This window comes from Cucurbita pepo, chromosome 13, assembly GCF_057944985.1.
Source record: "Cucurbita pepo subsp. pepo isolate OVF chromosome 13, ASM5794498v1, whole genome shotgun sequence".
Taxonomy (NCBI): Eukaryota; Viridiplantae; Streptophyta; class Magnoliopsida; order Cucurbitales; family Cucurbitaceae; genus Cucurbita; species Cucurbita pepo.
The window spans coordinates 3,605,902-3,618,678 of NC_141810.1; the positions used below are offsets into that span (position 1 = coordinate 3,605,902).

General features: G+C 33.7%; 1 protein-coding gene and 1 long non-coding RNA gene across 5 annotated transcripts; both read right to left on the reverse strand.

The window, feature by feature from the left end:
* Positions 1–3,609: 3,609 nt before the first annotated feature.
* Positions 3,610–8,540, reverse strand: LOC111808970 (uncharacterized). 4 transcript variants are annotated; one of them, XM_023695232.2, is made up of 2 exons: positions 8,378–8,540; positions 3,610–6,481 (listed from the first exon to the last, which is right to left on the reverse strand). In XM_023695232.2, the coding sequence occupies exon 2, from the start codon at positions 6,372–6,374 to the stop codon at positions 4,071–4,073; it is 2,304 nt and encodes a 767-aa protein (XP_023551000.2). In that variant the 5' UTR covers positions 6,375–6,481; positions 8,378–8,540; the 3' UTR covers positions 3,610–4,070. The 4 variants fall into 4 exon arrangements, with proteins under 4 accessions (XP_023551000.2, XP_086973128.1, XP_086973129.1 ...); XM_087117002.1 differs by having other exon boundaries at positions 3,610–8,289; XM_087117003.1 differs by lacking the exon at positions 8,378–8,540 and adding an exon at positions 7,865–8,304.
* Positions 8,541–9,658: 1,118 nt separating this feature from the next.
* Positions 9,659–12,417, reverse strand: LOC147789646 (uncharacterized). The gene is made up of 2 exons (XR_015423324.1): positions 12,296–12,417; positions 9,659–11,349 (listed from the first exon to the last, which is right to left on the reverse strand). It is a non-coding gene; the product is annotated as an uncharacterized LOC147789646 (long non-coding RNA).
* Positions 12,418–12,777: the final 360 nt, after the last annotated feature.

A 12,777-nucleotide genomic window follows, 5' to 3' on the forward strand; every position in this document is an offset into this window, starting at 1 on the left:
ATAACCCTACATGTGAGTCAAGGCTTGACCCGATGAAACGAGAAGCTAGTGTGCATGGACCCATCCAACTACATGTGGAAGTCGAACCATTGACTTTAAAATGATAATTATTGTTATTTTCATTAAACTATACTCCAATGGGTCATATTACAAGAGCCATTCACACAGTATCGTACACGAGTCTATTGTCTCCTAAATATAGTGTGTATTGAGTAAATTTCGTTTGATATTGTACTTCGCTTCACGACCTTGAACGATGTCATCTCACCTTCAGCTGAACACCGTACATGCAATCAAATGATTGTTAATCTAGATAAGACCCAACTAACTTCGAATTTTTTTTCCCTACCACGAAAATTATTTATTAGATCAAAGAAGCGTAAGAAACATCATTCCAATATACAATTTTTTATGACTAAATATCTTTATCAGTCACGTGAATGCAAACACTTTCACTTTTCTTTTCAATTCAAATGCAAATCATTTTTTCTTATATAATAATGTGTTAACCAATAACTTATATCTTTAATGCTTCATTTGTTTTGAATTGATCAAATATTTAAGGAATATAATTGGGACAACAAAAAGAGGATTCCCATATATAATAATAATAATAATAATAATAATAATGATAGGATGAAAATATGATAAATAAATTTTAAAAAATTGTAAAAATTTAGTTTTTAGAGTGAAAAATATCATTTTATGTTTAATAGATGTCTTGATAAATTAATTAAAAACTAAATATGTTTATGAATTATTATATAATCAAAATTAAAAATTAATTTGATGAAAATTTTTCTTTAAAATATTTAGACTAAATTGTGATTAAATTATTTTCATGAAAATTTAAATTTTAAATATTTTAAAATTTAAATAAAAATATTAATTTAAAAGTTTAGTATGAATTAAAGCAATAAAAAAAAAGTTTATAGTTTAAACAAAATCTTTATGAAGTAGGGTTAGGTTGAAGTTTGACGTAATAAATTCTTAAATTCATTGTGGGTCCCACACACCTTCACCTCCAATTTTCCTTGGTGGGCTCCACAACTTCACTTTCTTCTCTTTTCTAAACTTTTTTTTTTTTTTTTTTTAATTTACCTAATTTGACTTATAATAGTTAAATAATATGTATAATTTTATTATTTTGAGATAATAAAATATATTTTGGATTAACCCGTATTATATCCTAATATTAAAAAAATTTAATGTGTTAAAATAATATATATAATTCTTAAATTAATCATATTCAAAATAACAAAAATAAAACATCCTGCTCAATAAAATAATAAATAGTACGATAAGTATTATTTAACTTAATTATTTTTAAAACTTTAAAGAATATACCTAAAAAATACAAAAATAAATAAAAATAAAAATAAATTATGCAAAAAAAAAAATATAACTCAAGACTAAAATTTTAAAATGGATGAAAACAAATCTTTTATTAAAAAAAATTTGACCAAACCATGGGAATCTAATTCTAATACAAAAAAAAAAATCATAAATTAGACTAAAGTAATAATTATACGTTTTCTTTTAATTCTCGATTTTTATAGAAGAAAATTGTTTAATACAAACAAAACGTACAAAAATACTCACCATATTCATTCGTTTCTTTTTCCCATTATTTTCATTAAAACAACTAAGCCCACTTCAATTCTATACCGTTTGCCATTTAAGGGGAAGGGAGTTTTGAGCCACGAGTCAACGACAAGACATTCTATGTTTAAACAAAACAAGTATTGTATTCTAAATACAAATTTTTGTAACTCATACTAAACAATTTAGCATTCTACAAATTATTCTAACTCCACGGATGAAATAACTAACTATACTAAATAATTCTAGACTTAATAACTTTACGCTACGCCCCCAAATGCTGTCTCGATCGTACTTGAGTAGACAAAAAAAAGTTTATACTAATACAAATTCCCACAAGCAAGATGCCTTTGAAGCCTTGATGTGGGTATCAACAAGCAATGAAAATGGAAATTACTAAAAATATGAAAGTGGGTTTGGAAAAAATGAATAAGAAATTCAAAGGCAGAGCTGAAAAAGAATGGTCAGTCATATCAATGTTACCAAGAAATTGGAGGAATGGTTCCCCAGACAGAAAGTGAGGACTGCATATATCCCCTCACTCTTCTTCTCCAACCAAAGGCATCATTCTCCAGTTAAAGATGAAGCATTTTTCACTAATAAAACAACCAAAAAAGCAAACCATTTCATTATTGTACTTCAAATTCCTCATGTCAGGCACCTGTCAATCTCTCATTTCCAGAAGAAAAGAGAGAGAGAGAGAGAGAGAGAGAGAGAGAGAGAAAAGCATTATGATTTATACACATGCAACAATGAATGCAAAAAAGAATGATCCAATGCATTTGATCAAGTAAATTAAAGATCTAACTGTAAGTGATTTGGTGTTGTTGGGTTCTATGATGCAGAAAATCAAGAAAAAAATTCTCTACAACAGCTGATTTGAATGGTATTTATGAAGTAAAATGGAGAAGTAAAGCATCATGAACCAATAATTGCAGATCATATGGTGTAAATTATTTAGGAGCAAGAAAGATCTCCCACAGCCACCACCATGTACAACAAATGCATAAAGATCTAAGCAGAATGGCATATTAAATTAAGAGCACAGATGGAAGAACCAAGCCACTATTGAAAAAGGCAAAGAAAATGCTGTCGACACAGTGGCCAATACATGGATATATAACCTAAACAGAGTGCTGATTCGCTCAAAAGAAATCTACAACACTGGATTTAAATTGGTTGTTTGTGTCGGAAATCTTATAGAAAATGTCAAGCCAAAAATCATGAATGCATCCTATGATTCTTAAGCCTGTGACTAATTGGACAATGACTAGAACGCACAAAGATTTAAGTATCAATTCTCTAATTCACAGCACCAATCAGATATACACTAGTTAGATCAGTACTAATTTTTATAAGCTCTGCAAATCTTCATCCATGTGATTATTGGTGTAAAGTGCCCAACAAAAAACAAATAACGTGTCATAATTTGCAACAAAGGAAGATTTTGGTATTAAACTAATATAAAGAAAGATTGGCAGTCACAAACATTAAGATATTTTGCCACAGAGCCATTACGAAATTCCTCCACTCCTATTAGCTGAACATATTTTATTCAGAAGGTTGCCTGTTGGCTAACCTTTTAAGATGTTCTCTCTTCCCCTCCGTGCGTTCAGCAAGAAGCCAATTGAACTATAACGTACCTGCAAAACTCAAAATTTCCACCCATATGCACATGTACACAGAAGAGAGGAGGCATGTGTGTTTGTATGTGTATGTTGTATGTTGTATGAATGGTGTATATTCATGGTCATACCGTGCACAATGACACATCAATAGAATGACTTCTACATGCGTTTGTGAACATTATGTAGCTATTGTATATGACAATCATTAAACATGCCCGTATGCTTGCTCTTTCTGGTAGAAATACCAAGTGCCATCTAATACTAGTTTGATGTTTTTACTTGTACCTGATCACCCAATTTCTGTACGTTCAAGTGAAGAAAAGGGGAAAGGAATTAACCAACAAAAACTGAAATATACTGACGGAGATATCATTCTGTATGCTGTCTAAAAGATACTTCAATAAGGAAGAGAAAACAAACATATTTAAAGGATCCTTACAAGAGAAGGGAATATGAACCAAAAGTATAAACGCGGGCCTTCAATGAAGGAATTAAGGACTGGGTTTGAGTCAATTATGTGCTAAGGAGCCACATATAACTAGACCCTCAAAAATTTCAGGTAAGTAGAGATAAGTTGGATCTCATTTTTGTCTCAAGTATGGCGGTCATTATCGATGAATTTCTCGATAAGACTTGAGAGATTCCACTGTGTCAAGTACAAAGCCACAAAACCAATAAACAATTGGAGCAACAATGGATCCAATCCAAACAAAAGCAAGAATTCTCTACAACTTTGGTCAGACAGAATTCAAAAAATGCACCTATTGGGTATACCTCGAGCAAACTCCACGTTGTTTAGTTGATTTACTTTTGTTGGCATTATCTGCCATATAAGCTTCCTTAGCTACCCTGGAAGGTAACATCACCAGACATCTTAGTTTGTTCATCTTCCTGGGTTACTACATCTACCTTCCTAGCTTCCAATGTGTCTTCCACCTCATTAACTACAGTTTCCTGGTTAATATGAGATATCTCTCCTACAGTTTTTACCTCAGTCTCCTTCGTGGTTACCTGAAATGATTCTGTATCAATCTGCAGGAGCTCCAAAGGTGTTGCTGCTGGATCCAATTCCCGACAACCCTTCGGAGCATTTTGAGCTTCGTCTCCCGTAAGTAAGTAATTGGGGACCTGATGGGAGAAGCGAAACATCTCTTCTTTAGGGATCTTCCTCACTTCTTTTGGATCCATGTTTCTACAGAACACTGTCCTGAAACCACCAACCTTAACAAGAGGAGCAACAGACACGCCTTCTTTTTCATTAAAATCATCAAGTACTTCTACCATATCGTACTTGTGAATCATTTCTTCTGAAGTATCTTTATTCCAATCTGCAGACCAGTTTCTATAAAGAGCCCAGACTTCACCCTTCTGAGGAAATATCTGAATCACCCCTCGTAAACCTTTCACCCAGCAAACCTTATGCGAGAAGGAGTTCAATGATCTTGTGACTTCATATTTTCCAATCCTGAAATCCCCACAGGTTTTTGTGAACCCCGAACCTATCCAGTCCATTGGGCCAATCTCCATGTTGCTTCTTGAGTTGAGCCAACTGAAACGCATTCTGAATGGTCTTAGGGACATCACCTTGTGAATTCGCGCATAGAAACGAGGCATTCCATCATCATCATCATAACAAGCCCAGACTTGATCATCCCCAAATGAACTTTCAGCTCGGTCCAAGTCAAAATTATGAAAATCAGGATCTGGAACATTAATTGAGATAGGATCGTTCTCACTGCCTGTATTTTTACTAGCTAAAGAGTCAGACTCAGGCTCCTTCTCATTCCATCCTTTACCGTTTGCAGAAGGTTTACCATTAATTTTTATATCATGAGTTCCATCATTCACCACATTCTTTTGCTTCTTGGACTGTTTATTCAGAGTTGACTTTTCAGCCAATGAGCTCCATTCTTTAAGTTTCTTATGTATTTCAGCACGAGACTTGTCCATTAGCATGTTTCGGATTTCAAAGATTGACAACTCTCTCTGGCTATCGGTCCTGTTAAATGCATAATAAAAACTATGAAACTTTTGAGTATCAGGATAACTCTTCCTTAATTCAGATAAGCCAACATCTCCACTGGCCATTTGATTTGCCGCGTGGACCCCAAAGCTGTTAATTCCATCAGTTCTTTTCTTTTTTGAAGACAATTGACTCCTATCCACTTCAGTCGATGGCTGTGTTTCATCGCGATCTCTCTTCACTTTCTCACTTGCTTGTTGACCCAAATTTGCAGCTCGTGCGGAAGCTGATGAAAAAGTGCTACCAACACCAGCTGTCCTGGAGGAAGGACCCCACTGAAAGTTTGTATTATCAACTGAATTAATACCCACAGAATGGCCAGAATCAGGTTTTTTAGAGTTTCTTCCAGTACCATAGGCATCGCCAGTTGTATACTGTCTAGAGTTTTGATGCTGCTGCTGAGAAGACCAACTAGGTGACTTCAATACATTTGGGGGTGGAGCCCTCTCTACGGCCAAAAAAGCTTCATGACAATTAGGACAAAGGAGAGTGTGATTTAGATAGACTCTAAGGTACTCATAGTGTGTCTTGCATCGGTTGCAAAGAGTCCAAAAAGTATCTGGTTTTCTTTGAGAAGGCTGCAATGGGGTAGTAGCCCCTACATGGACCTTACTTTGAACGTTCCTTGCATTTGAAGCAACATTCTTAAAACTTTGAAAGCCATTTGCACTTGGCGGCACTGAAGTACTATTTGTGGGGGTAGGAGTTTTCTGTCGACCCCCTTTCAGGTCCCTTTTCTGATTATAAGCCAATCTCTTTGCCTTGTCAGATAGCAAACTCCAGGCCTCCGAAACCAATTTAAATGCGCCCTCTGCACCAAGTGACTTGTTTTTATCAGGATGAAGGACAAGAGCCAGCTTTCTATATTGTTTCCTAATAGTCTCATCATCAGCCAAGTGGTTCACACCAAGTATCCCGTACCAATCCGTTTCCCCATTTATCTTATTCTCTGCAGAGATATACACTTCAAGAGTTGTCATCATTTGTGAGAGACCATCAAGCCCAGGATACAAATTTTGAGCCTTCAAAACAAACTTCTTTGCAGCAGAATAATTTCTCTCTGTAAATTTTCTCTCAGCAATTTCTTTTGCTCTAGCTGCCTCATCTTTGTTGCACTCCATAATTCCCTACGAATCTGACTCTTAAAAACCACGCCTATCTATGAAACTTCAATCAACCAATAATATCTGACTCTAAATAGGCAATGGTATAGTAGAAATTAAGATACCTGATACAAAATCAAATAAAATGTTATAAGTACACCTGGCTGCTAGAGTGGGCAGTACAATAGATTTTTTCTGGGGGTTAGGTTCAGAAGAGAGAATTGCTAAAGAAACTTAGAGATAGATTGATAAAAGTTAAGCGTTAGTATATATATCAACATTAATCATGATGAATGTACTGAAAAAAATCCAACTCAAATGTCATGCAAATTCTATAATTCGTCTTTTTATTCAGCAAAAACTGCCTCAATTTTTATACTCCTCAACTACTAGTCTAATAGTATTTTCTCTGCAGTATCACTAGAAAATGCGTGTCCAATCCCAAAAATACGCTCAACATATCCTCCATGAGGATTGTAATACCAAATTAAAAGATAATAGTGAAAAATCGAATGCCCAAGATCACGTAATACTCTAATCAAATTCTAACCAAACTAGAGAATTAATGCTTCCTACATGCAACAATTAAGTGCTAGTTTTCTCCATCATTCATTCAAATCCAGAACATGAAAATCAGGAAATCTCACTAATATACTCGCATGATCTCCAAAGCAAATACTCTTACTACATCCACACAATTACTAAATTACTAAGTCCAAGGACAAAATGTTTTTTGTTTTTATCAAGTTGTTGTTTTAATTATAACTTAGATATCGTTTCTTACTGTCCCTTCTAATATTGTAATATGGTTATTAGTTTTCAGTAGTTCTTTAACACCACAAGATTTTGAAGCACAGTGCACAACTGCAATATTATTTAGCTCAAATGTTGTGCATGAGAATACCACTAGAGATCCTGAAATTGCCAAATATAGTAGATCAAGATTCCAAAAATTAAATTATCAATCTATTATTCAATTTATTTTCCTCAAATGTGAGGATAAGAATTTGAACCTCCAATCTCACGGGAAAAATAAGACACCTTGACTGATAAGTTATGCTCTTGTTGGTTAAAAAAAGACAACACATTTGGTAATCAATTAGACAAGAATATCATTTTATTCAGAAGAAAGATAACATGCTCTTATTTACTTCATTCTAGAGCTAATAAATAGACTGAGCAGCATTTGTTTGGTCAGTATCCCATCGGTCTGAAATGTTAGAACGATTATATTAGGTAACTTTAGTAAGAAGCTTTTTTCCGTGCACAGCTGACCATAGAGCAAATGATTTGCAGGCAGAGTGATAAAATCAAAGAATAGATCCATGGGATATGTGACTCATTGCTTCTATGTCAGGCAACCTATCTAAAACTTCTTTACGTCACGGTTCTTGGGATGTTTGGAGCATTTCATCTATTTCCTATACTCAACGTCTAAATCTTGAAATAAATAGCAACCTATAAAACATTGTATTCGCTAATCAGACTGCATATTACAATTTACATACATGCAACCAAGAACAGCATCATAACGCATGTGGATAGACTTATAAAACTATCCATATAAGATCATCTTCCTGTCAGGAACTCATTGTTCGCATGCACCTATGAACTCTTAAAAGTAAAACTACCCGTCAAGTCATCACACATTACATCACTTGCTATAAATGCATAATTAACAATATAATTTACAAATTGAAACCCACATTCTCCTAAAACCCCCATCGGAAAACCAGATACGAGAAAATCACGATTGCATACTGAGAGCCACTGAACAGTAAACGATAGTAGTTTAAAAAAGAAAAAAACAAACAATCGGAACAACAAGCAAGCTAACGACTGATCCAAGAACAAGGAATTGGAACTCGAAGCTAACGGTCAAATTTGAGTAAGAGCATTTGAATTGAAGCAATCCAGTAGTGAAAATGAAACCCTAAAACAAGTGAGATTGAAAGAACAACTTTAAGCAGAAATGAAGCTCCATCCGAATCAAGAAAATTGAAAATCGTAGAAAGAATTACCTAATACGAAATAAATAGAAGAGGTCCGAGTTTGAAGTGATTTGAATCTGAGAAGACCATCACCATGTACAGTGACCCATTTGTCAAAACCACCAGAAGGGCTGAGAGAATTTCCAAATGTCCTAAAAAAAAAACTGAATTTTTTGGAGGAGACAAAAAATTAGCAAGTATGGGTTTGGTTAATGTTTAACCCCTTTTTTTTTTTTTTTTTTTTTTTTTTTGAGATTTAACCATGGTGCACTTTTTTTTATGGGAAGAACAAAAAAACCCTTGCTTAACTAGAGTTAACTTTTAACCATGGTAAGGTTTGTAATATGCTAAATTTGTTTAATCATTTATAATGTATTTTCTTCCATATAAAAGTGAGAGAAGGAAAAGGTAAAAGAAATTTTATTAATAAAAATTTAAAGTAGAAAATTCTTTTTTTTTTTTAATATTTATTAGAGAATCATGGAAACAATTTTTTTTGTTATAATTATAATGCTAAATCCTACGTGTAATTCATACTTTTTTTATTATTATATTTTATTTTTCTTTTTAACTTTCACTTTTAAGATTAAAATATAAATGTCGTCGTGCATGTAAACATGTATGTAAATGCATACATGGATACACACATAGATAGTTAATGTGAGACTTGTTTGTCCTCGCTTATATATTTATGAACATGTTGAACAGAGACGTGTAGAGACTCGGTTTTTATCAAGGATAGATAGAGCTTAAGATGACCAAATAAGAAGGTAAAATGAACTAAGAATTTTTGGGTAGGATAAACTTTTGGCTTCATTACCTAATTTTGAGCTGAACGTTTGAGTAGCTAATACAACACGACAATAATTTATCAAATAAAAAGGAGAGAAATTTTTACTACATTTATGATAGATTCAGAAACGTACATATAACGTTCCAATTGTAAACAATCATGATTAGTTGAGACGTTATAATACTTACAAGATTCGAACCAAATTTAGAGAGGTATAAGGGGGAAAGAATACACATCGAAACCGTCTATTCTTACTAATTTAAACAATAAAACAATTTCTAATCATGGTATAGAAAAGGCGTTAGATTACGCGCTCAACCATAGGTGACTTTGTTATGCGACTAAAGTAATTTATCATATAAAAAGAGGAGAAATATTTATTACATTTATGACACATTCAAAAAAACGTACATATAACGCTTAAATTGTAAACAATCATGATTGGTCGAGACATTATAATACGTACAAAATCCGAACCAAATTTAGAGAAGTATAAGGGGAAAGAATAAACATCATGCTTCATTTTAACTTCGAAACGGCCTATTCTTACTAATTTAAACAATAAAACAGTTTCTAATCATGGTATAGCTCAACTATAGGTGACTTTGTTATGGACAAGTAAAGTCTAATGGATAAAAAGATCTCATAAATATCTATGAGTCATTAAAAATAACTTATAAAAAATTAAATAGGAACTCTTAGTGAACATCATTCTAGCAACAATTGTATGTTATCAATGTTACCATAGAAGAATGTAACTTGATTTTGCTTCCAAGCAGCTTCCTCCTACTCCAAAAAAATGCAATGTTATCAACATCCCCATGAAAGTCAAAAGAAACTTCCATGGAAGAAAGCAACCTGATTTTGCCTGCCTCAGCCTTCTCCTTTGGTTAGTTCACAAAAAAAAACTGCACCCAAATAATACTTCATGTTATACAACGAGTTCGGGCCAAAATGCACTTCATTTGTTTTTCGCTATTATATCGTTATTGGAGTGTGTCATTGTCCAGACCCAAGATATAAATAAAAAATTTGAATTCAATGCGTAGCCCTAACATTTTCCTACATCTTTTACAACATAATCAGGATACCTTACTTATCTTCAACAACATGCGGTGAAGATTGTCCTCATAGACCAACATGGGTCCTCTCATTATGTTTTGGTTCGTCCCTAAAACCACATCATAATAGGGAGATTCCTCTCTAATATGATTTATAACTCTCCACGCCTAAGATTCTAAGCAGGATTCAGAATCTAGATTCTTACTAGTTCAAGGATCATTACATATAGCATCAAAGACGAACAAAATTCGAATCATATTTTGAATCCTAGTTCGAATTTTGAGCTTGGAGAGTTACATATGCATGCATCTAATAGACGATGAGAAATGTGCAAAGTAATCAACATTTATCTGGTCTATGCATAGTTTGTGCATTTGTGAAGTGTACAAATTGGTGAATAGCCTACGACCCCTGAGATTATATAGTTCATGAGGTTAAGAAATTCATAATAATGATAAATAAGCCCACATATCGTATCGAATTAATTCCATATGTCGTGAAGAAATGCAAGTTACACGAGATCCCACGGTCATCAATCACACAGGAAGCTCAACATGCAGCATGCACCAAGTATTACAATGATCAATTTTCAGTCTACAACAAACATGTCACAAATCAAACAGTGTATAACACACACTTCCATCCAAAGAAGCCCATAACAAAATTAATGTAAAATCGCACCTTTTTCTTCCTATTTGTTGCTGTTAATCATAAGAGACAAAGTAGAAGAAGCCAGATTGAGATAGATAAAAATCTAAGGCACGTACCAGTAAGTGGAAGGTATGAGGTGATTGCAGTAGGAGAAGGCCCCTTCCTATTGATGTAGGGTAAAGGTAAGGAAGTATTAAAGGTGAGAGCCAATTGAGATTCCCCACCTTGAATTCTTGTGCGATGCACTTTCTTTTTGCCATATATTGATACTTCACATATCACCAAAGTAAGCAGCTAAGCAAACTTTTGAGAAATGAAGATTTATTACCAACTGCAATGAGAAGGAGGCCATGTCCTCCAGCCACAAATCAATCTATACAAGGACCCTTTTTCCTTTTCTTTCTTGGTTTCCCATTACAAGGCCAAGCGACTTTTAATTCTCTTAGCATTGATGAATCAAAAGCCTTATCCGATATTCAATAACATGACTAAGTTCCTAGCAAAAAAAACCAAAAAAAACCAAAAAAACTACAACTACTGCCTCATATAGTAAAAAACAGGGTGACCAGAGATACCGAATTATGCAAAGGAACAAAGAAAATCCTGAAGAACTGTTCGTTTCAGAATAACAAACAAACAAGAGAACCAATAAGTCTTGTGAAGTGAATGGCATTAAAGAACTATTCTCAATTTTTCTATAAACACAGAGTTTTCCTTTTCAATATGGAGGCCCCAACTCAATAACGAAACTTCTAAAGCTATTTTCTTGATTATAGTCATAATAGCCCAAAGAACCTTAATTTGTTCTTAAAAGATACCTTTCCCTTTTCAAAGGGAATGAGCAGCTTATTTTAAATCCAAACTACAGTCCATGTTCCCAATAAGCAGACAAGATTAATTGAAATCAGGAAAAAAAAAAAAAGGATGTCAAAGTTAAATCAACAACAGAAATACTCATTGAAGAATATTGCCACTAGTGTGGAAAACTACAGCACAAAGTAAGTAAAAGATGCTCCACTCCACTTTTCCAGTCACTCCTTTAAAATTTTCCGCAATCCTTCTATAATGGCCTGACATGGGAAACCTATGCCTTGATATGGAAGAAAACTCGCTCATAATCTGAATCCTCATAGAAATAATTAACCTAATGTCTCCTAATTACAACATTAAGAGGACAAGTAATTTTGCGAAGGGATCAATAGAACCATACGATCAATCAAACCTATGAAACGTAGAAATCGCTAATGTTCTTCGTCGATTAACGAAGAAGAAAATTCGAATCATCATTTCACCCACCACATGAACATTCAATCCAATCCAATCCAATCCAATCAAATTCACCTTCTCATCCATTCAAAACTTTTCCAGAAACCGCTAAATTGAATGAAATTATGAAAACAGATGCAAATATTTTCGATTGGGAGTCATTGAACACAGAATACCTTGCCGCCGAAAGGGATCGAAGAAACTACGGCGAACGGAGGTTGCTCTGTTAGTATCAATGGCGTTAGACTACGTGAGAGCATTTGATTGGCCCTTACTTCCATAGACCACTTTTCAAAAGTTATTCTTTACCCACAAATCAAAATTGTAATTATTTTTGTTATTTGTATTTTATTTTTAAAAATTATATTGGTAGTAATTTTTTATTTTATTATCATTTTTCTTTTAAAAACTTCGTCAATCTCGATATGCTTTACTCCTAATCCCACTAGGTTTCGAGATAGAGTTTGACCTAAGTCTCGATTAAGTACGACGATGATCTACGTTTCACAGTACATTAGAATAAGGTTGGATTTGAAAACGAAAATAGGTGTAGCCGACGGTTACGTTGTGAAACTAGTTTGTTATGAATTTTGTTGATATCGTTAGACCTAAACTAACATAGACGTATAAATGGACAGATATTGCTTAGAAAAAATAG

What these genes read in the sequence shown, in the direction of transcription:
- LOC111808970 (XM_023695232.2), bottom strand. Translation starts at nt 6,374, where the DNA reads ATGGAGTGCAACAAAGATGAGGCAGCTAGAGCAAAAGAAATTGCTGAG.